Genomic DNA, 24,205 nt, shown 5'->3' on the forward strand with positions numbered 1-24,205 from the left:
ATCCAGGCCAGTACTTCTCCCTCTAGATGGGACATCATGAACGCGACCTTGGCTTGGTCAGAGGCAAAAAGGTGCAGCAGCAGCTTGAAATGGAGGGAGCATTGATTTATGAATCCCCTGCAGGTCTTGGGATCTCCGGCGTACCGGGGTGGTGAAGCCAAACGAAGTTTGGAAGCATCCGAGGAGGCTGCCACGGGAGCTGCGGCCGTGGATTGTGCAGTGGAAACCTGAGATGCCAAGGACGTGGCCGTTGCTTGTAGCGTGTTCAGGCGGGCATCCACAGAAGACATGAAGGACAGCATGCGGGTCTGGGTCTCGCGCTGTCGTACGAGTTCCTGCTGCAAGGCCGCTAGTGCTTCGGCGGGATCCATGGCCTGTTCTAGCTGTTACGTCCGGGTGGTGGAAACTCTGGACCGTACACCGGTTTCCCCTGAGGAGGCAGCCAGGCCGGTCACCCCGCCAGAGGGTCTTGATGCACGGCAGCCGAAGCACTATTGGTAGCCAGACAGTCCGTAGGGGAGCTGGAAAGGTGGATGTTGCTGAACACACGGAGTTCTGGACGGTAGTCCGGGTGACGAGGCTCAGGGTCCAAGGCCGGGTTGAAGGGTCAGGCGGGATCCGGAACCTGCTGAGCGATGGGACGGGTCACCCAACGGAGCCAGGGACTGGAGACTGGCGGAGCTGCAGAGGTGGTGGAACATCCGCCGAAGTCACCGTCAGGGTAGTGGCACGGACGTGGTTCGGAGCGGCTGGCGTGGCAGGACAGGCTCTGCGAGACAGACAGGGTTAATACAGGGCAAAGCAATACGGGGACCTGAACTCCTAGCTTACTAAACACGTAGAACAGGCCCCGCCCACCAGGAAAGAGAATCCTAATATACCCTGTACCTGTCTATGCAATTTCCTGTTTGAAGGTGCTGGCCCTTTAAGAAAGGGTCAATGACCGCGCGCGCGCCCTAATGCGCATGCGCGAGGCCCGTGTGCCAGAAGCCAGTCCAGGGAGCGGTGCATAGGAAGCAGGGGTGCCCGGCAGGGTGTCCCACGTCGATGAGGAGCGCCGGGAGAGGGGAGCTGCAGGCATGGAGGGCGCAGGCGAGGAAGAGGGGACCGGGACCGGAGTGATGAGTCGGGGACGCCGGCTGGAAGCGGGGAGCGGGCCACGGGGACCGGGAAGCGTGACAGCTGGGTACGTCATTTGGATCATGTGACATGTAATATTCTGTATATAATAGGAATGTTATGCAATGAATTCGAACTTCCACTATTTTCACCATATAACATTACATAACCTTTATATTACAGTATGTTCTGTACCTACAATATAAATTTATAGAAAAAGCATATCAGGATTTTGTTTATAGCATCCTATTTACCTGCACTATAGCTGTTATGACTGAACTCTAACACTCTCATGGGGATGGACAAACCAGGGGAGATGTAAAAACTGAAATCCACAGGTCCCAAAACAGGCTAGTACTTGCCCTAGACCTGACCCTGGTTTGTCCCTGCCTGAAAACTAAGGTTGGTACCCTAAGATCACATAATGGCTCTTACACTTGTCGACGACTGACCCTGAGTGTCCTTAACTGCACCCTAAACTATAATCCAAGAGTAACACAAAAACAACACTAAACATAAATGAAGTGCACACAAGCAGAGGGTGAGACACAGGGATAGGAAAGTGCAAACACAGTTGTAAAGGAACGATGGAATAAAAGAAACCAAAAAGAATACCAGAATATGTGGAAACCCTCCTAAACCTAAATGAAACAAAATAGAAGAAAACTGGGAAAGGATTCACACAAACAAACTGCAGGGAATAACAATAGAAGTCTCTCAGGAAGAAAACCTTAACGAAGGAGCTGGGACTCCAAACAACCATCCATCAAGAAATATAGCCAGCACTGAAATATATGAGTAGTAAGTATAAAAAGCTTGTCCCAAAATGTGATTGGGCAAACCAAACAAAAAAGTGCACAAACGTGAATAGAAAGGATACGGGAAAGCAGAGAATTAGAAAGACAGATCAACATAAAACAGGCTGTGGTCTTGTAGGAGGTGGTCCAATTACTCCCACTCCTATTGTGTTTACATAATGTCTAAGTGTTGCTGCTGGAGAATATGGACTGGCTATGTAACAGAGCTGAAGCAGTGTAATGGTAGGCGCCATCTAACGGCCAAGAGTTAAAAGTGTTTTTATGGAAGAATGTGTTTTATTATAATGTTTATTTTATAGTAATTTCATGTAATATATAATCTATTATGTGTAATTAATGTATTAATGGTGTAAAGTAAAGTATAAGAATGTTCAATAGGAATGTAAGCCGGATAGGTATTAGCGTAAAAGAAGGTTTTAGTATGTACAGAAAATAGATACTTCCTGGTTGCTGAGGAACTGAGGGTCAGGATAGGAGGAGTGTCTTTGAGCACTGGGCTGGCTGGGGAGACAGGCAAGAGAGTTAGTTCTGCAGAGAACTTCCAGGAGTGCAGATGGTGCTTCATAATTTGGGCCCATCGGGGAACCCTGAGGTATCCCCCATTGTGTCCGGAGCCTAAGGCTCACCTCAGGATGGGCTTGGTGCAGCCTTCTGAGGCAGCAATTGAACATGGGAAGCTGCAGAGACAAGAGTGGGGAAGAATAGGGGTTTAGACTCAGCCACTGGAAGGCTAATACCCATGGCGAGGGTTAGATAGAAGAAATACCCCAGAGAACAGCGGCAGCAGAACGGGATTGTACTGGCCATGTATGTCAAGAAGGTTGAAGCACGAACAAACCAGTTCTTGTTGTTTTGTAAAGAGACTCTTTGTGTCATGGGTTGCCCCGCCACATCTACGATGGTGACCGGCTGCGGGATGGTGGATGCACCTCTGAAGACCAAAGTAAGTGTTGCATCCCCCGTCCGGCACAGATCACAAACACATGTTAAGTCCAACCAAAAGAGAAACTGACCAACAAGAGATCACTGATTAGAACCCCAGAGTGGAGCCATGACAATAGGACAGACATTACATTGACATGCAGGAAATTAATTCTGTATTAAAGAAATTGCAGTGTGGCTTGTAATAATTGGATGTTGGGGCAACAAGATCTGCCCGATTTTGATCTGATTACATAATGTCTTGGCCCTATGTTTTCTGTAAGTGTCAGGAAAGGTCCCAGTCAACATATTTAAAGAGCTCAATTCACCATAGTGAGGCTAAAACAAAATTGGGTTATATGCCTAATGTCTAACAGTGGGCTCATTGAAGAGGTGAACATAGCCATTTGTTGTTTTACCCTTCTTTTTTTTAACACGTCTAACCTATTTTGAGATTTTAGTTGACTATACTAATGTGTTCCACAAAAAGCGAGACACCAACAGAAAGGAGATCAAGGAGAAAGGAAATCAAATGTCTCTCCTGATTTCCCATCTGGAGGAAGAGATGGCGATTTGGTATTTGTCATACAGTCTTTAGTCTCTGATGGATTAAACAGTTATTTGTGGCGCCCCTGAGGCTTCAGTTGCCACAGGATACTGCATTTACTTAAGATACAGCTCAGTTTTTTTGGTGTTTTTTTGTAACAAAAAAAAAAAAACAGTAAAGATGCACGTTCCAAGCATGTAAATGGCAGCCTTTAGACAAGAAAAAAACAAGGAGAAAAAATGTATGAAAAATACCCTGAATAATAATGAATAAAATGCAAGTGCTTACTAACAGGGTACTTAGTATATACATTTTTGCAAAAAGGTAAGAAGCCGTCCCACCTCGTCACAGTGTACCCATCTGGGACGGTCCCTAACCAACTAAAGTTAAAACCATTATATATACCTGACTTGTGTCTATCAAACCTCCAATGTGGATGGTAACAAGTGGTCAGCTGGGTCCCAGATTAAATACACAACAAAGTGGGAAGCAATTGGTTGTTCAGCCTCAGTATTAGGAGGGCTGCACCCCCAACTTGCAGTAAAGCAAGATAGCAGACAAAAAGACAGCAAAAAAACTGAGCTGTAACAAAAAAAAAAAACAGTAAAGATGCACGTTCCAAGCATGTAAATGGCAGCCTTTAGACAAGAAAAAAAAGAAAGAGAAAAATTGTATGAAAAATACCCTGAATAATAATGAATAAAATGCAAGTGCTTAATAACAGGGTACTTAGTATATACATTTTTGCAAAAAGGTAAGAAGCCGTCCCACCTCGTCACGGTGTACCCATCTGGGACGGTCCCTAACCAACTAAAGTTAAAACCATTATATATACCTGACTTGTGTTTATCAAACCACAGGGTACTGGGTACTGCATCTCACTTAAGATGTAGTACTCATCCCAGGTAAGGAGAGGTTAATCGCTGGTGTTTCTCACATACACACGCCAAACACAGTTAGGTACTTTCCCACTAGGGGGATGGCCTGGGGTAGATAGGGAGGGTGGCCATCAAGAGGCATGGGACTTTCCCAGTCACTAGGACAACCACCTGGGGGGCGGGCACCATTTGGGGAAAAGGGAAGGAGCATCTTCACACTTAGTCAGTCAACCCCGGGCACAGCTTGAGGTGAGGGACACAGTTAGGACCTCGGTTCAATTTACTTTTACCTCACACTTCTGGGAGCGCCATAGGACCCGCGGCTTCAAGCAGAAAGTTCAGCCTGGGTTCTCTACAGCTACATGGGATTCCATGGTCTGCGGAGAGTGCAGGAAACACCCGCAGCCTATTCCACATTCCACATACACCAGGATTGGAGGGACCCTGACCAGAAAGGACTCACAGTGGGAACACCAGTGGTGACCTCGAATTGCTTGGGATCGACTGGGGCCCAGCACGGTGGAGACCGGTACTCCGGGAATGTGAGTAAAGAAACCTTGAAACCGCAGAGACTGTCCGTGCTGTCACCATCGCCCTGCGCTTCGGTGCCAACAGCCACAGCTCCCCTCACCATCCTCCCCGGGGCCCGCTCCTTCTTGGGGAGCAGAAACATCTTAGCTGCTACAACCAATCGCCCTGGAGGACAGCGACTGGCTGTGTACCGCAGGTGGCGTCAAGAGACAAACATCCTTCTTCATCATCCCCTCTTTTATTGTACGCCTGGTGGTGGAAAAATTAAAACTATTATTTCATAGTGTTGTGACAAGCTACTACTAACATCACTTTTGATCACTTTCTTTTAAAGGCTGGACAGCAAAAGACAATTTTGTTGTATATAAATAGCTAAGTCAGCTCCTTTGTCATGGCCAACTCCTCTGAACTTTGCATTGGTGGTAACAAAGAAGGTGGTTGACTTAATGATTGAAATGAGCACTCATCCAGCCCTCATCACTCACAGTTCTGGTCAAGTGCTGGTGTAGGAAATGCTGTTCTGTATTAAGCATAGGGCCATAAGTGGAGCTGCCAAATGTGGGACTAGAGAGGAAAGCTAAACATCAAGGCACCTGTGATAATAGAAATATGTTAGTAAATTGCAGAACGTGCTATTTTAAATGAAGTTTGTCATCTCTAAAATCCACCAAAGCAAGCATATATTTGTAGGTGACCTTGCACTAGGAGGAGCCATACATTTAGTTTAAAAATCTGCTGGATAGTTTTAAAGGAAACCTTTGCTATATTCATGTTTAAATGGCGTGCTCCAGTGGATTTTTAAAATAAAGGTATAGCACCTCTTAATTGAAGTACCCAAGCAACAACTTGCCTTTGTTTGATGCAAATTTCCTAGCTTACTCCTTTTAAGCTCATTTAAGAATATCTTTATACACTGGACAAAACTTTTAAATGTAATAAAACAGGGCCATATTTCACTGGTGTTTTTGTAGCAAAGTACCACTGTGGCTAGATGATGGCTAGAAGTCACTAGGGAAATATACAAAGCATTACAAATTATGTTTTTGTGTTTGTTTTGTTATTTAGTTTCCTATAAGCAACAACTTGCTATTCATTGGTTCAGGCTTTTAAATCACTTTAGGTATCTAAAAACACCAAGCAATTAAAAGAAGTGACATGTCCATTCTTCTGGCAGTTTCTGCTCGGAAGATGCTCTGTAGTTTAGTGTGTCGCCCAGGGATAAGGGGTACTCAGATCCAGGCCAAGTGGTGCTGGATGAAGCTGGATTGATGTGGAGGGTCAGGAACGCAGATGGAAGAAATATTCAGAGTCTTTTGTAAACCAAATTGCTGGTAACTGGTGCCCACAGATGCTGTGAGGACGGGTCCCACACCCGTGCGTGTAATTCAGGTGTTGTTCTCCTGCCTGATGTCTGTGTCTGTTTTGTACACAGGTCCGGACTGGGTCCCGACAGTCGGCACCGGGTGGCCACTACCCTCTCTTGGTCCACTTCGGGTCCCACAAGCGGCTGGCCTATTCCTGAGGCTCTTACTGCCACTTTTCCTAGCTCCCCACAGGGGCTGCTTCCAGACCGCTCTCCTCCTGCAGACTGACCACAGCTCAAACTCTGCTCTGCTCTTTCTAAGCTCCTCTCGCCCCCCTCCCTTTTCCTGGGGAGGGGGCGAGTGGGGCCTGATTAGCTGGTGTGAATCTGTGTGGGAAACTCCCCAAGGGAGAGTGAGATCTGCACCAAAAAGATGGATGCAGACCTCTGTGACACCCTGCTTTTGCCAGGGCGGCACACTCCCCCTTGGTAAAACACAGCCCGTCCTCAGGCTGGCCAGCTACCAACATTTATTTATTTTTTTTAACGGGAAAGGAAAAGTTAAAACATTACAATCATACATCTTCCCACATCGGGAGGTACATTTGCTTAAACATTACAAACATTAACTCTGCTGCCGGCGCAGCCTCCTCCAGCCACTTTCCCACAGTCCACCACAGGGCAGCACGGGTCCCCAATGCCACATTCACTCACGGTGACACTGTCCAGAAAGTCCCCATCTTCCACTGCCTGCAGTGCGGGTACGGTAACTGGGCTCTGGAACGGGAACTGTCCTCACTCCTTTAACTCCTTGCCGTCCTCCACCAGGGGCTCCGACCCCTGATAGCGCCCTCTGGGACTCCAACTGCAGCGGCGTTCAACAAGTCGGACAAGGTCCTCCTCCTTCCACCCGTGTGCAAGATGGCATATCCCAGGAACATGGGGATGTTCAACAAAGGCAGGAGGTTACTGCAGGAGCGGGTCCTTTAAACTTTCTTAACTTCAACTCTTAACTTCGGGGATCAACTTACAGATGCGGCTACCACTGCTGCGGCTACCGCCACTCCCAGTATGGGGCACGGGTTCCGTGCTCTGCCTCCTGCTCAGGAGCCAGGGCCACTCGTATGCCCTCAGCGTCGGTTACAACCGGCCTCGCTAACTGCCGAGGACCCCATCGCTCAGTGGTCCGCTCCTCCTCTCTGCAGATGCACCCCGGCTGCTCCACAGGCGGGACGGGGTACCTGAGAGCGGCTGGCGCCACATCTTGGGCAGACTTCCGGTCGGGTGCTGCCGACGTTGCGGCCAGGCGGACTGCCGGAGCCGACGTCATCTCTGTTGAGGCCAGGGATGATGTCATCGGGGTTGCGGCTCACTTGTCCAGGAACGAAATTAGGCAAAGTCCTGGTGTCCCTGCCTTTACAGTCCTGGTTACATTTCGCAGTCTCCGCCTTCTTGCTGCTCCCCCTTGGTACTTGGGAGCAGTCCTTCTAGCAACTTTTAAAGTTTTTCTTTCGCTTCCGGTCCTCCGGAGCTTCACTTCCGCCACGTTCCCAGGGGGGCGGAGCCTCTTTTTCGCGCCCACCGCTCGGGGAAGAAGGCGCCAAGCTGTTGTTTTTGGCACCTAAAATGGCAGACTTTGGGATTTTTTTCTCAGCGGGACGCAGCTGACGGACGGGACAAGGCGCACTTCCACCAGTAAGTGGATGGGTTCAATCCTGTTCATGACGCCAATTTGTGTCGCCCAGGGATAAGGGGTACTCAGATCCGAGCCAAGAGGTCACTTCTGTGAGTCTCACTGTGGCGTGACCCAGTCTGTGATCCCAGGCTCCACAGCAAAAAGGGGATTGGGTAAGGGAGATTGTCCGTGATGCCACCCGTGGGTTGCGGTGATGAGACGGTGGCACCGCCGCTGCCTCTGGGGACCGTACCCGGGACTGATGGTGTGGGGCAGCAAGGTGGGATCCCCTCCACGGGTAGGGGAGGTGTAGTCCCGGGGCTCAGTTGGGAGTTGTGGTGGTGGTAGGGATTGCAGGGAATAGTACACTCACAGTTTGGTTATCGTGGTGCTGGATGAAGCTGGATTGATGTGGAGGGTCAGGAACGTAGATGGAAGAAATACTCGGAGTCTTTTGTAAACCAAATTGCTGGTAACTGGTGCTCACAGATGCTGTGAGGACGGGTCCCACACCCGTGCGTATAATTCAGGTGTTGTTCTCCTGCCTGATGTCTGTGTCTGTTTTGTACACAGGTCCGGACTGGGTCCCGACAGTTGGCACCGGGGGGCCACTACCCTCTCCCGGTCCACTTCGGGTCCCACAAGCAGCTGGCCTATTCCTGAGGCCCTTACTGCCACTTTTCCTAGCTCACCACAGGGGCTGCTTCCAGACCTCTCTCCTCCTGCAGACTGACCACAGCTCAAACTCTGCTCTGCTCTTTCTAAGCTCCTCTCGCCCCCCCTCCCTTTTACTGGGGAGGGGGTGAGTGGGACCTGATTGGCTGGTGTGAATCTGTGTGGGAAACTCCCCAAGGGAGAGTGAGATCTGCACAAAAAAGATGGATGCAGACCTCTGTGACTCCCTGGTTTTGCCAGGGCGGCACATTAGCATAGAAGTCAATGGGATAGTTCAAAAGACGCCTGGACGTCTTTTGGAGAGTTTTGCTTAAGAAACTCATAGTGTTTGCTTCATTAATCAATAGAGTGAAAAGAAACAATGTAAAAAAAGATTTTACAAAAACAATCGAAAACCATTCCAAAAAAACTTTGAAGGTCAAAATAATTGAAAATGTGATCAAGACATAACCAAAAAAAACGGATACAAAGTACGCCTCAAGATAAAAAACCTCTGTCCTAAAAACACTTTTCTGCTAAAAACCCTGCGAACAAAATCACCCTAAAGTTTTTTTTTCTTCTTTGATGTGGTGTGTTTTTCATGTGTGAATCCATAGCAAGCCATTTGAAATAGAAGGGGTTTTCTAAGCTTATTTATGATATTGATGCGCTATCTCTTAGATTATCTAAGGACAGTTCATCATAAATATTGGACTGATGGAGGTCCGATACCCAGTACCGCCTTTGATCAGCTGTTCACAATTCTGGTGTCGGCCGGATGTGTACAGTGAATGAAGCCAGACCCATACTCTTATTCACTGTGTACAGATTGTTCCCGTGAATGTCAGCTTAGCACCTATTAAAGTCAATTAGAAGCAGAGCTGCAGTTGGGGTAATCACCATTAGGGTAGAGTGACACTAGGGTATGGCATCCGATGCAAGAGCAGCGACTGCTATATACTAATGACCCTCGGCTCCCGCTTTGCTGCGAGCATGAGCCGAGTGTCATGCGACTGTGATCTGATCTTGCAATCGGATCACAGCAGCAGAGGAGAGGGAGGGATTAATTTATCCATCTCCTCCATTGTCAGCTTGTGCGTATATCGTACTGCACTTGGATGTCATCCAAGTGCAGTCTGATGTTTCACTCACACCCATAAACTTGTATGGATACGAGTGATGAGAGACTTGCAGACAATCACAGCATGCTGCAGTTTTTTTTTCCTCAGTCCAATTAGAGCTGAGGAAAAACTTGCAGATGTGAGCTGCAGCATTGTTTAACATGGGGTTGAGTGCAATGCGAGAATTTCTCGTATTGCATTTGTGCGAGTCATACACCAGTGTGACTCTAACCATACACAGTAAATAGAGCACTACAGATCCAGTTCTGGTCCTATTTACAACTGGCCGGTGGCGGCGCTGCAAACAACTGATTGGCGGGTGTTGGACCCATTCCCCCCTGTTTTACTAATATTGATGACCTAAGTCATAAATATCATAAGCCTTGGTAACCTTTCAAATTTCTAAGGATACTGCAGAAAGCCACTATTAAGAACGGTCTTCAAAGCAGTCTCATACAGGATAAACAAGGACCAAACCCTAAATGGTGCCCTAATCTAAGAAATGCTTTTTTAGGGAGAAAAACTTGAGGTTCACATGAGCAAAAAACCACAAGGTAGCACAAAAATACCATGCCAAGAGCATTCTGTGATACAGGGCAGGTGACAACTGTGTTATATCCATTCTAACGAATGATTACAGGACATGTGAACTGCAAAGACCGGAGTTAGCTTTGATTGCTGCTGTTTAACCATTTAGGCTATGTGTCCACGTTGCTTTTTACCTGCTTTTTTGCTGCTTTTTCAACTGCAGCGTTTAATGCCAAAATGGATGTGTTCTGCTTTTCAAGCATAGTCTATGGGAATTTGGGTTTCTTGTTCACACTATGCTGTTCAAAAAGGTGCCTTTTTGTGGCAGAAATTTGGGCAAAAACTCTGCTTTTCAAAGAAGCAACATGTCAATTGTTTTTGCCATTTGCGTTTTGAACTGCAAAGCAGAGGTTTTGTCCAAATTTCTGCCACAAAAAGGCACCTTTTTGAACAGCATAGTGTGCACAAGAAACCCAAATTCCCATAGACTATGCTTGAAAAGCAGAACACATTCATTTTGGCACTAAACGCTGCAGTTGAAAAAGCAGCAAAAAAGCAGGTAAAAAGCAGGTAAAAAGCAAAGTGCGGTCGCACCCTTAAAATGGCTTTCCCAGTTCTTCACAATGGCATCTAAATGGTATGATCGTATAGCGCAGTCATTCCAGTGTTCATTCAAGTAACCGGGATCAGATACTAGGAAGCCGATGGGTTGCCATGGCAGCTGGAGGCCTACTACAGGCCCTGCCATCTTGGTACTCGTCTGAAGCCCAGCCACTGATTGAGTGTCATAGGCAATTGTTAACTTTACTAGAAAATACAATACTGTCGTCTTGCAGTATTTTGCAACTATGATGAAACAATCTCGGTAACATATGTTTGACTCTGAAACTCTGTGGTGTTTCATAAAAGAACATTGTTTTGTCTTATGATATAGTTGAAGGTTTTTTTTACCAAATTCTTAAAGGGGTACACACAGTTCATGAATTTTTAAAAAATAAAAAAAATGTCTTCTACTTTACCTTCTTTGATACTTTTTAGCACAAAAAAAGTCATATATTTCGCAAAATAGCGAAGAGATTACATAAAATACTCCAATGGGGGACCAAAGTACATTTGCAACAAATTTTTCAACTTTTCAAAATCTTGCAAATAATGAATTAGGCTATGTGTCCACGTTGCTTTTTACCTGCTTTTTACATGCTTTTTTGCTGCTTTTTCAACTGCAGCGTTTAATGCCGAAATGGATGTGTTCTGCTTTTCAAGCAAAGTCAATGGGAATTTGGGTTTCTTGTGCCCACTATGCAGTTCAAACTGCAGCCTTTTTCTGGCAGAAATTTGGGCAAAAACTCTGCTTTGCAGTTCAAAACGCAAATGGCAAAAACAATTGACATGCCATTTGTTGTTTTTTTTTATACAAAAAAAAGTCTGGAAAACACTGAGAGAAATATTGTATCTTATGTATTAAAGTTCATGTTCTTGTACAGATGATGGACAGACAGGTATTGCTATATAAAAAGGGGACATACTGCTGGCGCAACCTTCGCAACATGACAGGGTCAGGATAAAAACTGTTTACTATTAATATATTGCATGTAAGGCTTTGAACTAATAAACTTCATAGCTCCCAATAACCGGAGGATAGTTAGAGAGAGATATTTAGGTCTTTTTTGCCCAGCTATGGTATAAGAGAGGCACATTTACATTTCTTGCACGGGCCCACTACCGTCTGTGTCTGCCCAAACAAGTAGGCAGAACTTTAGCCAGTTTTTTATACAAGGGTCACAGCTTAGGTAATTAGTGGTCACCTTCCTGTCACGTTATTGAAAATTAGCCATTTTTGATGAGGACAGCTGGTCAGGGGCAGACATATCATTGGTGCAACCTGTGCAGCCGCACAAGGGCCCAAGAGGTGAGCGGACATATTTACACCTCTAAAGTAAGTATAATTGTGCATTATAAGGAGCTATTGGATTACAAAGGGCCCAATTACTGTTCTTGCACAGGGGCCCTCTTCCGTCTGCAGACCTGGTTATTTCTGACAGGATTTTGTAGGTGACGCAGACTCCTCAGTCAGCCCGGTGATCATGGCTGCTGCTTCCTATTTTGTATTACCTAGACGTGAGGTAAAAATACGTTTGTGCTCGTTGAAGGGGTCCCCTTTCTGAGCCGTAATTCAATAGACAGCCGAGCTGTGTGAGTTAAATATATCAGCAGGCTGCCTCCTGAGGGATTGCCATTGAGAGTGTCCTCACTGCGGACAGACACACACACAGGAGGGTCACACTGACAGCACAGCGGAGACTGAACAGGAGCAAAGCCTGGCCACAAAATATAGACCCCCTGACAGCAAGTGACACAGTGAAGGTGGCAGAGCCAGCAGGCTGCACTCATACACACCCACTCTGGGTGGAGGCAGCAGGGTGCACACAGACACACTGGCACATACAGTCACTCCTGCACACACAACCCCCTCAGCCTGGGCTCAGGGGCTCTTCCTGACAACATGCTTGTGCTCAGACTTATGGCAATGGGATTTTACATCCAGCTCTTTTTCTGTTTCATCCTCTCACAGACTTCCTTCATTGACAGTGTCTTCCCAATTCCTGCAGGTAATGAGCAGTTTTCTGTTCTTATGCATGTGCAGCCCCCTGAATGATATCATAGGGCTGCATTATCACTGGGACCCCCAAGGTCTGGGCAGGAGAGCTGTCTGCATGTTTCCTTCTATTTTGGGCTGGGGTAGCCAGAGATCTGAATGAGGAAGGACAATTATCTCTATTAATAAACCTATTACAAGACTCAATGTGAAGTGTATGGGCGCTTGGAAGAATAACCTGAATTTAGATAAGGCTTATTTTAGGCAAATCATTCATTATAAGCCATGCATGGGAATGTGGACCAAGGGATCAGGCTTATATGCAATATGCAGTGTAATCTATGGAGTATGAGCTGCTGTGTATCTGGTCATCTGTATTGGTATACTATACTGCAGTGATTATCATATTGGGATGATTAAGGCTGAAAAAGCCACATAGGCAATTAATCCAAAATATAACTTTATTTAACCCCAATTTTTTTCCACTGGACTGAAATGTATTTGATTGCGATAAATAATGTAAAATCTAAAAAAATAACCTTATATATGTATATTTAAAGATTAAAGGTCCTGGGGTGGAATAGATGCTAAATATTTCAGTCCAAGGTATAAACTGGTTCTTGTCTGCAATGAAAGTTCATTTTGTCTTAGGATATATTTACCCCTCACGGATACATCTGCAATTAAATAAAAATCCTTACAATTCATCTGAATGGATTTTTACAAATCCCTTTTAATTTAATGGACACTCATCGACATTTGTGCAACAAACTTAGGAACATAGTGTTCGTTGGTTGTCCCTAGGATGCCCTTATCATAGTGACTTTTGTGAATAGGGGCCGACCTATTGATAAATGATTCTAATAATCCCCATTATTATTTTTGGAGCAGCTTTCCATTTTTCTAATGAACTGTGATTTTGACTTTCCTTTGTGTACAGTGCAGACGAGAATCCTAATAATAAATATTCAGCCCTTCTATATGATTTGGATGGAAATGATAATGGTGAATATGTAATATCACGCAGGGGTAGATTTACTAAACATCATTTTGATACTGGCTGCACAAAAAATGGAGTATGCCAGATTACTGATATGTTTTAGACACTTTTTTTACATCTGTACTTACAGTTTTTAAATAATTGATGAAAACAGTAAATTTAATAAAAGGTGTGTGCATTTTTTTTTACATGAACTGGTATATAAAAGTACCAGCAATTAAAAAAAATAGGCTAAATACCTTGCACAGCACATTTAGGATGACGTCCACCATTTGTGCTGACTCGTAAAATGATGCACCCAACAAACGGATTAAAAAAAAAAATCCCCCCCCCATTGTCTTATTGGTCCTGGCCGATGGGACATCAAATCTTGGTGATCATAGATGTGGCTGTATGAATGACACACAGTAGAATGGTTACTTTTGTGAATTGATAACGTTAAACATTTTATGTCTTTTGCAAAAATTGTAGCCGAACCGGAGAGGTTTATACCTTTACTAGATTTCATCTCACTGCCATAATGTGATCATTGATCCTGAAACTGATGACATTTGTCTCCCTTAACTGGTTTACTGAGTGTAGATTGTAGCAATAGGATGTTTTGTCTTTGGGTTGTAACATTGTTACTAAGCACCGGAAGCTTTTTAGATTTTATTTTTGGATAATGAGTTTCTTATGAAGTCCTAGACTTGGGCGTCTTGTTTTGCAAGCAGTATTCCTAGAAAGTAAAAATATTTTTGGTACACACCAAACAATAATATTCTGTGGTTTATGCTTTTAGTTACTTCTAGTAAAAACGTCCTTCATAACTCACTGACTTTTATTACGGACAATTTAGGCTCGTCTGCTTTTATTATGTTTATAAAATGTTAATATTTAGTGTTTTAAGATCTTTTAAGATCTTAGATTTATTGTAGGTGTTAATAAATAAATTATTATAGACCCTGACATGCATTATTTATTTTACAAAATACCAAAATACTGATTAAGTACCACCAGTAATACTAAAGTAACACTAAAGAATAAAGAATAGAAAACAGCACTGGTACTGCATTGGTGTCCAGTGCCAAACAGCAGCCTCCAGCTATAAGATGAGGGTTCCTAGACCAAAGCTAATAGTGAATTTCATTATTTTTTAATTTAATTATTTTTAACATTTTTTGTTGGTTGATATTTAAACAATTAGTGTGTGATATATTATATCTTTCTATGTTTACTAAGCCTGTACTTACACTTGCAGATTTTTGGGTGTGCATAAGCCTTCCCTAGTGGTGGATATAAGACGTCCTGCAGACCCTGGTTTATCAGTAGAAAATATATTTGTTTTTTCCCTTGGAGAATGCTCATTTTAGGCTATGTTCACACTTGCAATTTGACATTATATTTTGCTTTTTTGTTATTAGTAAGAAGCAAAATTAATCAATGTCAACAATAGATCTTTTTCATAATAGATGAAAAGAAAGACAGAGGCACTCTAATAATTACTATGTTGTTCATCCAGTCACCTATTGCTGCATTGGAGAGTACACAGTTCAGGTCAGAGGCAAGACAATACCGCTGGTCTGATCTGCCAATCTTGCAGGAGCACTCCGCCCCGCAGCTAGCAGGGGGTCAGGAGACTAAAAATAAATTATGGGACAACTACTTTAAGTTACCTAAATTTCCCTAAATTATGTCATTATGACATGTAAAAGGAAGATCAATGTTTGATAAAAAGCATCCCAATTGTATATCTAATGTCATAGCCCCTTAAATTCCAGCAAGCCTCAGCCTACAGCTCCCTAATACCCTCACAGTTAAACAAACATTATGATACCCATTAGTTCCTCACACAGTATGATACCCCCACAGCCCCCCACATCTTGTATAATGCCTCCACATCTCTCCCCATACTGTATGATGCACCTCTACACACAATATGATGGCCTCCACAGCTCACACCTCTCCCCTTGCCCACAGTTTCCACCCACAATTACTATAAAAATAGCAACAAAAAGAGGATAATGTCCTCCAAAAATCAAGTATTACTCACAGCAAGTTGGGCTGCAGTGTGTACATCGCCCAGGCCAAAAGCTAATGCTCTACCAGGATACAGCTAAACCCCCACTAATGTGGAAGCGTCACAGGTGCAGGAGAAGCAGATCACACACACACCTCCATGGAATGGAGGGGAGGCAAATGCTAGATGATAAAACTGCACACTGGTGACTTGCATAGAGCGCTGTTCACATGCAGATGACACAGTCACAAACCCGCAGCCTATTAGGTGACGCCCTTCTATTAGATCAGGCGGGCTGCCAAGCCGTACCCCACTGTGTATCATGCACGGACAGACACTCTACAATGCAAGGCCCAACAGAAAGGGGCCTGGCTGTATCCTGTACAAACAAAAAAATATGAGGTTTTTGTTGGTATTTATGGCCATAAAACGTAAGCCTACACCCTCGTCACGGGACCTCATGTCTGTAGGTCCCTACACTAAATATAAAAATAGCAACAAAAAGAGGATAATGTCCTCCAAAAATCGAGTATTACTCACAGCAAGTTGGGCTGCAGTGTGTACATCGCCCAGGCCAAAAGCTAATGCTCTACCAGGATACAGCTAAACCCCCACTAATGTGGAAGCATCACAGGTGCAGATGAAGCAGATCACACACACACCTCCATGGTAGCTGTATCCTGGTAGAGCATTAGCTTTTGGCCTGGGCGATGTACACACTGCAGCCCAACTTGCTGTGAGTAACACCCACAATTACTAAATAAAAAATAAAAAATACTGTGTTTCAGCGAAAATAAGACAGCATCCTATATTATTTTTAAAGGGAACCTGTCACCACTTTTTTGGTGTATAAGCTGTGGCCACCACCACCGGGCTCTTATATACAGCATTCTAACATTCTGTATATAAGACCCCAGGCCGCTGTGACAACATACATTTTTTTTTATAATACTTATCTAAAGGTCGCTCTGCGGTGGATGAGGGCCTAATGGGCGTCTCCATTGTCCGGTGCGGGCGCCTTCCCTTTCGGCCATCTTCGGCTTCTATCTGAAGCCTGTGTGCATGACGCGGCAACGTCATACACACTTGCCGGTCCTGCGCAGGCGCACTACAATACTTTGATCTGCCCTGCTCAGGGCAGATCAAAGTGCGCCTGCTCAGGACCTGAATGCCGGCGAGTGTGTTTGACGTCGGACCCGTCATGCACCACGGATAGAGAAGAAGGAGAACAAAGATGGCCGAAAGAGGCTCTGGCACTGGACAACAGAGACGCCCATTAGGCCCTCATCCACCGCAGAGCGACCGTTAGGTAAGTATTATAAAGTGTCTTTTATGTTGTCACAGCGGCCTGGGCTCTTATATACAGCATGTTAGAATGCAGTGGATTGCTTCCCCTGGTGACTGGAAGCAGTATCACTCTCGCGGAGGGTTTCTGGTACCCGATCTGTTTGCGAGAGCTGCAGTGCAATACAGCTGCTACGGTGTGGGACCTTACAGCAACGCAGATCTCTGTGTGACAACCCATGCACCATCGGCACTTGCCAACTGTAATTGTTTGGGGTTTGGTGAGTGCAATTTTTTAGGAGGGTTGTCTGCTTTCTTTTGGGGGTGTCCGCTCTCTTTGATGAAGAGTCCTACTGTATTCTTTAACTAATATAACTCCTTGGACACTTCCTTATGTAACTGCAACTAGGGCTTATTTTGGGAGTAAGGCTTATATTTTAAGCATACTCAAAAAAGCTCTAAAAAGCCTTCTAGGGCTTATTATCAGCGAAACAGAGTATTGTACTCACTTTGCTCTGTTCCCCCAATACACTTCCTTAGGCCTCTGCCACACTCACGTGAAAATCACGCACGTGCCGAGAGACACGTATTTCCCCTGCGTGTTGCGTGCAGGTAAGTACGTGTCTCTGGTACGTGCAGGCCACGTGTGTTCTACGTGTGTTATCCGCGATAGCACACGTAGAACCGGTAATTAACATACTCACCTGGTGCTTCCTGATGTCCGCGCTGCTGTCCGTGGTGCTGATCCTCGGTCTCCAGCCCTGCCGTCTCCACGCTGCTGCTGCTGCCAGGCAGTGAAGTGAATATTCTATGAGATTAATGAGCGGCGGTCGGCAGCAAGAGGCAGCAGTGGCAGAGACAGGAGGGCAGGAGAAGGTGAGTAAATGTTTTTTTTTTTTCTCTGACACGTGTGTTTTCTCCGGCGCGTGTCACACGGAACCGCATCCACACTACACGTGTGGTACGGGTGCGGGCCGTGTGACACCCGTGCTGCGGGAGAAAACACTGACATGTCAGCGCTTTGAAAAACGCACACACGTACAAACGCACACGGACACACGTTCCGTGTGGTTTAACATGTGTGTGCCTGCTACAATAGGGTAGCATTGCTGAACGTGTCTCCGTGCTGCCGGTACGTGTAAAAAATGACAAACACGTGCCGGTGGCACGGATGTGTGTCGCAGGCCTTAGTCTGTGCAGCATGTGGACTGAGGTGCCGCTCATTAGGCCTGATCTAGTGATATCAGTTCAGGTCTGATGAAAAGGACATTGTGCAATTAAAGGGTTAATCCTCCTTGTCGGTGTGGTTGGATCTGTGCAGCACCTGGATTACCGCCCTTTTTGTTTGAATCTACGTGTGCTATTTAAAGAGAATTTGTCAGCAGGTTTTTGCTATGTAATCGGAAGACATCATACTGCAGGGGTTAAAACATTTTTATCAGTGATGAGTCTCTTTTCACACTGTGGGCTGTTGTTTACCTGCAATGTTTGTTTTAATTTCAGAAGGTTATTATTGCTGGACTACGTCATCTAGAGGTCAGCTAGTCTGACGCCCCCTGCTGGGATTAGTACTTTCTATGGACATTATACATACAGATAGGGTCCCGTCAAAGAAAGGTCACCTTTTCACCGTTGATGAGCTCACATGAATTGCCCAATTCATGCGTTAAGTACCTTCATTTTCTAAGTATATTCCATATAGCATTAATGCAGTTTAAATTTTATATATTCTATAATTGCATATATCTTAGCGCTTGCAGAGTGCTGCTGTATTCTTTTGTTTGCATTTCGTATAGTTATAGCAGCTGGCACCTGCTCACACTTGCTATGTTCTAGTGGAGATGCAGGTTTTTGGGGTTTTTTTTGCATTACACATACACAGCCTGGTGTGGGCAGGGGCAAATATCTAAAAACTCTGTGTTACAACTGCTGCACCTGGTAATCTAAGTGATACATTGTTGGATTCAGGGCAAAATTATGGTGACAGATTCCCATTAATTTTATAAAATTAAAAAGTGCATTATCTATATATATATATATATATATATATATATATATATATACAGTGCCTACAAGTAGTATTCAACCCCCTGCAGATTTAGCAGGTTTGATAAGAGGCAAATAAGTTAGAGCCTGCAAACTTCAAACAAGAGCAGGATTTATTAACAGATGCATAAATCTTACAAACCAACAAGTTATGTTGCTCAGTTAAATTTTAATAAATTTTCAACATAAAAGTGTGGGTCAATTATTATTCAACCCCTAGGTTTAATATTTTGTGGAATAACCCTTGTTTGCAATTACAGCTAATAATCGTCTTTTATAAGACCTGATCAGGCCGGCACAGGTCTCTGGAGTTATCTTGGCCCACTCCTCCATGCAGATCTTCTCCAAGTTATCTAGGTTCTTTGGGTGTCTCATGTGGACTTTAATCTTGAGCTCCTTCCACAAGTTTTCAATTGGGTTAAGGTCAGGAGACTGACTAGGCCACTGCAACACCTTGATTTTTTCCCTCTTGAACCAGGCCTTGGTTTTCTTGGCTGTGTGCTTTGGGTCGTTGTCTTGTTGGAAGATGAAATGACGACCCATCTTAAGATCCTTGATGGAGGAGCGGAGGTTCTTGGCCAAAATCTCCAGGTAGGCCGTGCTATCCATCTTCCCATGGATGCGGACCAGATGGCCAGGCCCCTTGGCTGAGAAACAGCCCCACAGCATGATGCTGCCACCACCATGCTTGACTGTAGGGATGGTATTCTTGGGGTCGTATGCAGTGCCATCCAGTCTCCAAACGTCACGTGTGTGGTTGGCACCAAAGATCTCGATCTTGGTCTCATCAGACCAGAGAACCTTGAACCAGTCTGTCTCAGAGTCCTCCAAGTGATCATGAGCAAACTGTAGACGAGCCTTGACATGACGCTTTGAAAGTAAAGGTACCTTACGGGCTCGTCTGGAATGGAGACCATTGCGGTGGAGTACGTTACTTATGGTATTGACTGAAACCAATGTCCCCACTGCCATGAGATCTTCCCGGAGCTCCTTCCTTGTTGTTCTTGGGTTAGCCTTGACTCTTCCGACAAGCCTGGCCTCGGCACGGGTGGAAACTTTCAAAGGCTGTCCAGGCCGTGGAAGGCTAACAGTAGTTCCATAAGCCTTCCACTTCCGGATGATGCTCCCAACAGTGGAGACAGGTAGGCCCAACTCCTTGGAAAGGGTTTTGTACCCCTTGCCAGCCTTGTGACCCTCCACGATCTTGTCTCTGATGGCCTTGGAATGCTCCTTTGTCTTTCCCATGTTGACCAAGTATGAGTGCTGTTCACAAGTTTGGGGAGGGTCTTAATTAGTCAGAAAAGGCTGGAAAAAGAGATAATTAATCCAAACATGTGAAGCTCATTGTTCTTTGTGCCTGAAATACTTCTTAATACTTTAGGGGAAGCAAACAGAATTCTTGTGGTTAGAGGGGTTGAATAATAAATGACCCTCTGAATAAACGTTTCACAATTTAAAAAAAAAATAAAAAAATAAATAACATTCTTTTTTGCTGCAGTGCATTTCACACTTCCAGGCTGATCTACAGTCCAAATGTCACAATGCCAAGTTAATTCCGAATGTGTAAACCTGCTAAATCTGAAGGGGGTTGAATACTACTTGTAGGCACTGTATATATATATATATATATATATATATATATATGGTATTAAAATGTAATGGAACATAAGACTTCTAAAGCAAATTGTACAGTTTTGGCAGGTGATTAAATCTTTTAAACCTTTATTTTTTTTTTACAAATCCTTATTTGTGCCAGCAGCAGATGGCGAGATAATTTTCATCTGCATTAGCAGCCATTGCACAGAAACTCCTTTTGCTAATTAAATATGTTTATAATAATCATTATAATAATAATGAAAGCATATAAATATAAACAGTATAAACTAGAACACTGTCTAAATACATAACAATGATTAAATCAAATATGTCTGCTTTCTTAGAATTATGCAGCCTAGGATAACATTAGGAGAATGAGAAAGATGATTGGATCTAAAAATAGTATGATAGGGAACTTCCAGTGAAAAAAAAAATAAATTGCTTATTACAGTGTTTCAATGCCTTAGTGTAAGTGCACGTTGTAAAAAATGTGTGCTGTCTGTATTTGATGTTACAATAATTAGGTATTTCTAAATTCCCATTATACAATTTTTCTTGGACAATCTGGTGTTGTAGAGGTGTTTATTTCATTGTGAAGAGGATGGGTAAAAACAAAATAATTAAACACTTGATTTATGAATACTAAAGGCTATATGCACATATTGAGTATTTGGTTGCAGACATTTCTGCACCATTTCTGCATGTCTTAGCAGGAAAAAAGCAGCAGTAAAACCCGCGTTTTTTCCCCTTTTTTATGCTTTTTTGCATGTGTTTTTCAGTTGAATTCTATGAGTGAATATCGCTGCAAGCATTGACATGTTACAGATTATTTTCTGCACCACATTTCCAGAAGAAAATACATGTGCATTAAACTTCAGGATTCTCATTGACATTGATGGCATCAGGATTTGCATGCAGTATCGTGACAAAACTGCACTCAAATACATATTAAAAAAACACAATAAAAAGCAATGTCTGCACACAGTATAAGGCCCCCTTCATACGTCCGTGAAAATCACGCACGTGTTTCACGGACGTGTCAAAGGTGCGTTTTCCCCTCCGTGTGCTGTGTTTATGGCACTACGTGTGTTCTCCGTGATACCACATGGAGAACGAGAACTTTCAACTCACCTGTCCCTGGTGTCGCTGTCCCTGGTGCTGATCTTCGGTCTCCAGCCCTGCCGACTCCTCGCTGCTGCTGCTTCCGCCGCAGTGAAGTGAATATTAAATGAGCATAATGAGCGGCGGTCGGCAGCAAGTGACAGCAGCGGCAGAGACAGGAGGACAGGAGAAGGTGAGTAAAGATTTGTTATTTTTTTCTCTGACACGTGTGTTTCTCCGGCGCGTGTCACACAGGACAGCATCCACACTACATCCGTGTGGTACGTGTGTGGGCCGCGTGACACCCGTGCTGCCGGAGAAAAATGGACATGCATCCGTGTGGAGCACACAGGCTCACGTCTGCTCAACACGGAGGCACGGACCAATGGCTGCACACGTGCGTGCACATAAACCCATTGATTTTAATGGGTTTACGTGTGCCCGTATCTCCGGTACATGCGGGCACGGACCTAGCACGTACCGGAGACATGTGCGTGTGAAGGGGGCCTAAGGGTGGATGCACAAGATCAGGACACACTGTGTTCAGGATGCAGCATGTCTTCTCCTGTGGGGCCGTGAGTGCTCTCCACAGAAGACCGCAGCGGTCTGTGCCTACGATCAGTGTTCGGGGCGCTGCAGACTTTGTCTGTGTTCTCCCTGCAGAGAACACTCGCATATCCACAGCATAAATTGACATTGTCCAGCACGGAAAGCCGTGCCGCATGTCATTATACGCTGCCAAGCAAAGAAACACAGTGGACATGGATTTCTTTAAGGCTCGAGTCACACTTGCGATTGGAAAATCGGACCGATTCTCATGCTAGAAAGTAGCATGAGCTCTGTCCGAGTGTTGATGCGTGTGCAATGCAACTGCAATGCGATTCTGTGATTTTTCTCATGATTGTAGTCCATGTGCAATCCGTGTGTGATCCGTATGTGATTCGTTTTAATTCTCAGCAGCTATGTCATCTGCCATTCAGCTCTGCTACATGGCCGCTGACAGCAGACACAGACAGAGCCACGCGATCAGAATGAAGTCGGATGAACTACACCCAACTTCATTGTCATCCCGCGGCTCTGTCTGTGTGTCATGGCCTGATTTTCGGTCACCGGTGAAGGTCTCACCGGTGACCGCAAATCCCCTGAGTGACTTAAGTGATCTGCGCTATCAGCGGTGCCATCACTGAGGTTACCTGCGGCCTCCACCCTCCACCTGAGATCTGTGGCCGCGGGTAACCTGAGTGACGTCATCGCTGATAGCGCGACTCACTTCAGTCGCTGCGGGGAGCTCACAGAGAGTGGTCATGGTCTGTGAGCAGAGCTGAAAGCGTCATGGGACCTCTGTGGATTACGTCGGACCTGGAGGGGTATTTGGGGACTTGAATAAAGTGGTGAAAGAGGGTGGTTTTTTTTTGTTATTTATTTCAAATAAAGGATTTTTGGGTGTATGTTTTTATTTTCTTACAGGTTAATCATGGAAGGTATCTCGGGGAGACGCCTGCCATGAATAACCTAGGACTTAGTGGCAGTTATGGGCTGCTGCCATTAACTCCATATTACCTCGATTGCCACTGCACCAGGGCAATTCGGGATGAGCCGGGTACAGTCCCGGGACTGTTGCATGTAATGGATGTGGCAATTCCGGGCGGCTGCTGGCTGATAGTTTTAGGGTGGGGGGCTACCCATAACGTGGCGCTCCCCATCCTGACAATACCAGCCTCCTGCCGTATGGCTTTACCCTGGCAGTCATGAAAATTGGTGGGATCCGCACGCCGTTTTTTTTTAAATTATTTATTTAATTTACTGCATGATACGTGGGGGCGTGTCTGACTGCAACCAATCATAGGCGCCGGTGGGCGGGGAATGCAGTGAATACTAGATGGAATAATGAGCGGCCGGCTTTTTCAAAAGAGGAAAAGCCGCCGGAGCTTTGTGACAGCTGTGCAGCACCGCGCCCTTGATCGGGGATCGGTGAGTATGAGAGAGGGGGGGAGAGGGAGAGACCGACAGAGAGAAACAGGCTGACAGAGATAGAGATTGACCGACATCGACAGACTTCACTCATTTCCAGTGTTTTCTACAACATGCGATATAAATGTATTTAGAAAAACGTATGTCACTAGGATGGTGTGTGAGCCATCCGTGTGACATCCGTTTTTTTTCACGCACCCATAGACTTTCATTGGAGTGACTCGCATGTGAAACTCTACAAAACGCAGCATGTTGTGATTTTTTTTTCTCAGTCTGATTTGGACTGAGAAAAAAATAGCAGATCGGAGCTGCCTCATTGCTTAACATTGGTCCGAGTGCAATGCGAGATTTTCTGACATTGCACTCGTGCTAGTTAATCGCAAGTGTGACTCCAGCCTAAGTCCCATCCTCTGTGCTTTTACTGTAAACACAGCATTTTGGATGCAGTGGAAACATACTGCATCCAAAACATTGCTATTACTAATCATGGGCACAAACTCTTATAATAATCGTAGAA

General features: G+C 44.9%; 1 protein-coding gene across 2 annotated transcripts in view; it reads left to right on the forward strand.

Moving 5' to 3' along the window:
- The first annotated feature begins 12,348 nt into the window (after window positions 1-12,348).
- COLQ (collagen like tail subunit of asymmetric acetylcholinesterase) overlaps window positions 12,349-24,205 on the forward strand; it is a 153,677-nt gene continuing 141,820 nt past the window's right edge. Inside the window, exon 1 of one of the 2 annotated variants that reach the window (XM_075316675.1) lies at window positions 12,349-12,704. In XM_075316675.1, the coding sequence (XP_075172790.1) occupies window positions 12,599-12,704 (106 nt within the window). In that variant the 5' untranslated portion in view covers window positions 12,349-12,598. The remainder of the gene's footprint in view (window positions 12,705-24,205) is intronic. The other variant, XM_075316677.1, reaches the window with a different exon arrangement.

This window comes from Anomaloglossus baeobatrachus, chromosome 6, assembly GCF_048569485.1.
Source record: "Anomaloglossus baeobatrachus isolate aAnoBae1 chromosome 6, aAnoBae1.hap1, whole genome shotgun sequence".
NCBI classification, from domain to species: Eukaryota; Metazoa; Chordata; class Amphibia; order Anura; family Aromobatidae; genus Anomaloglossus; species Anomaloglossus baeobatrachus.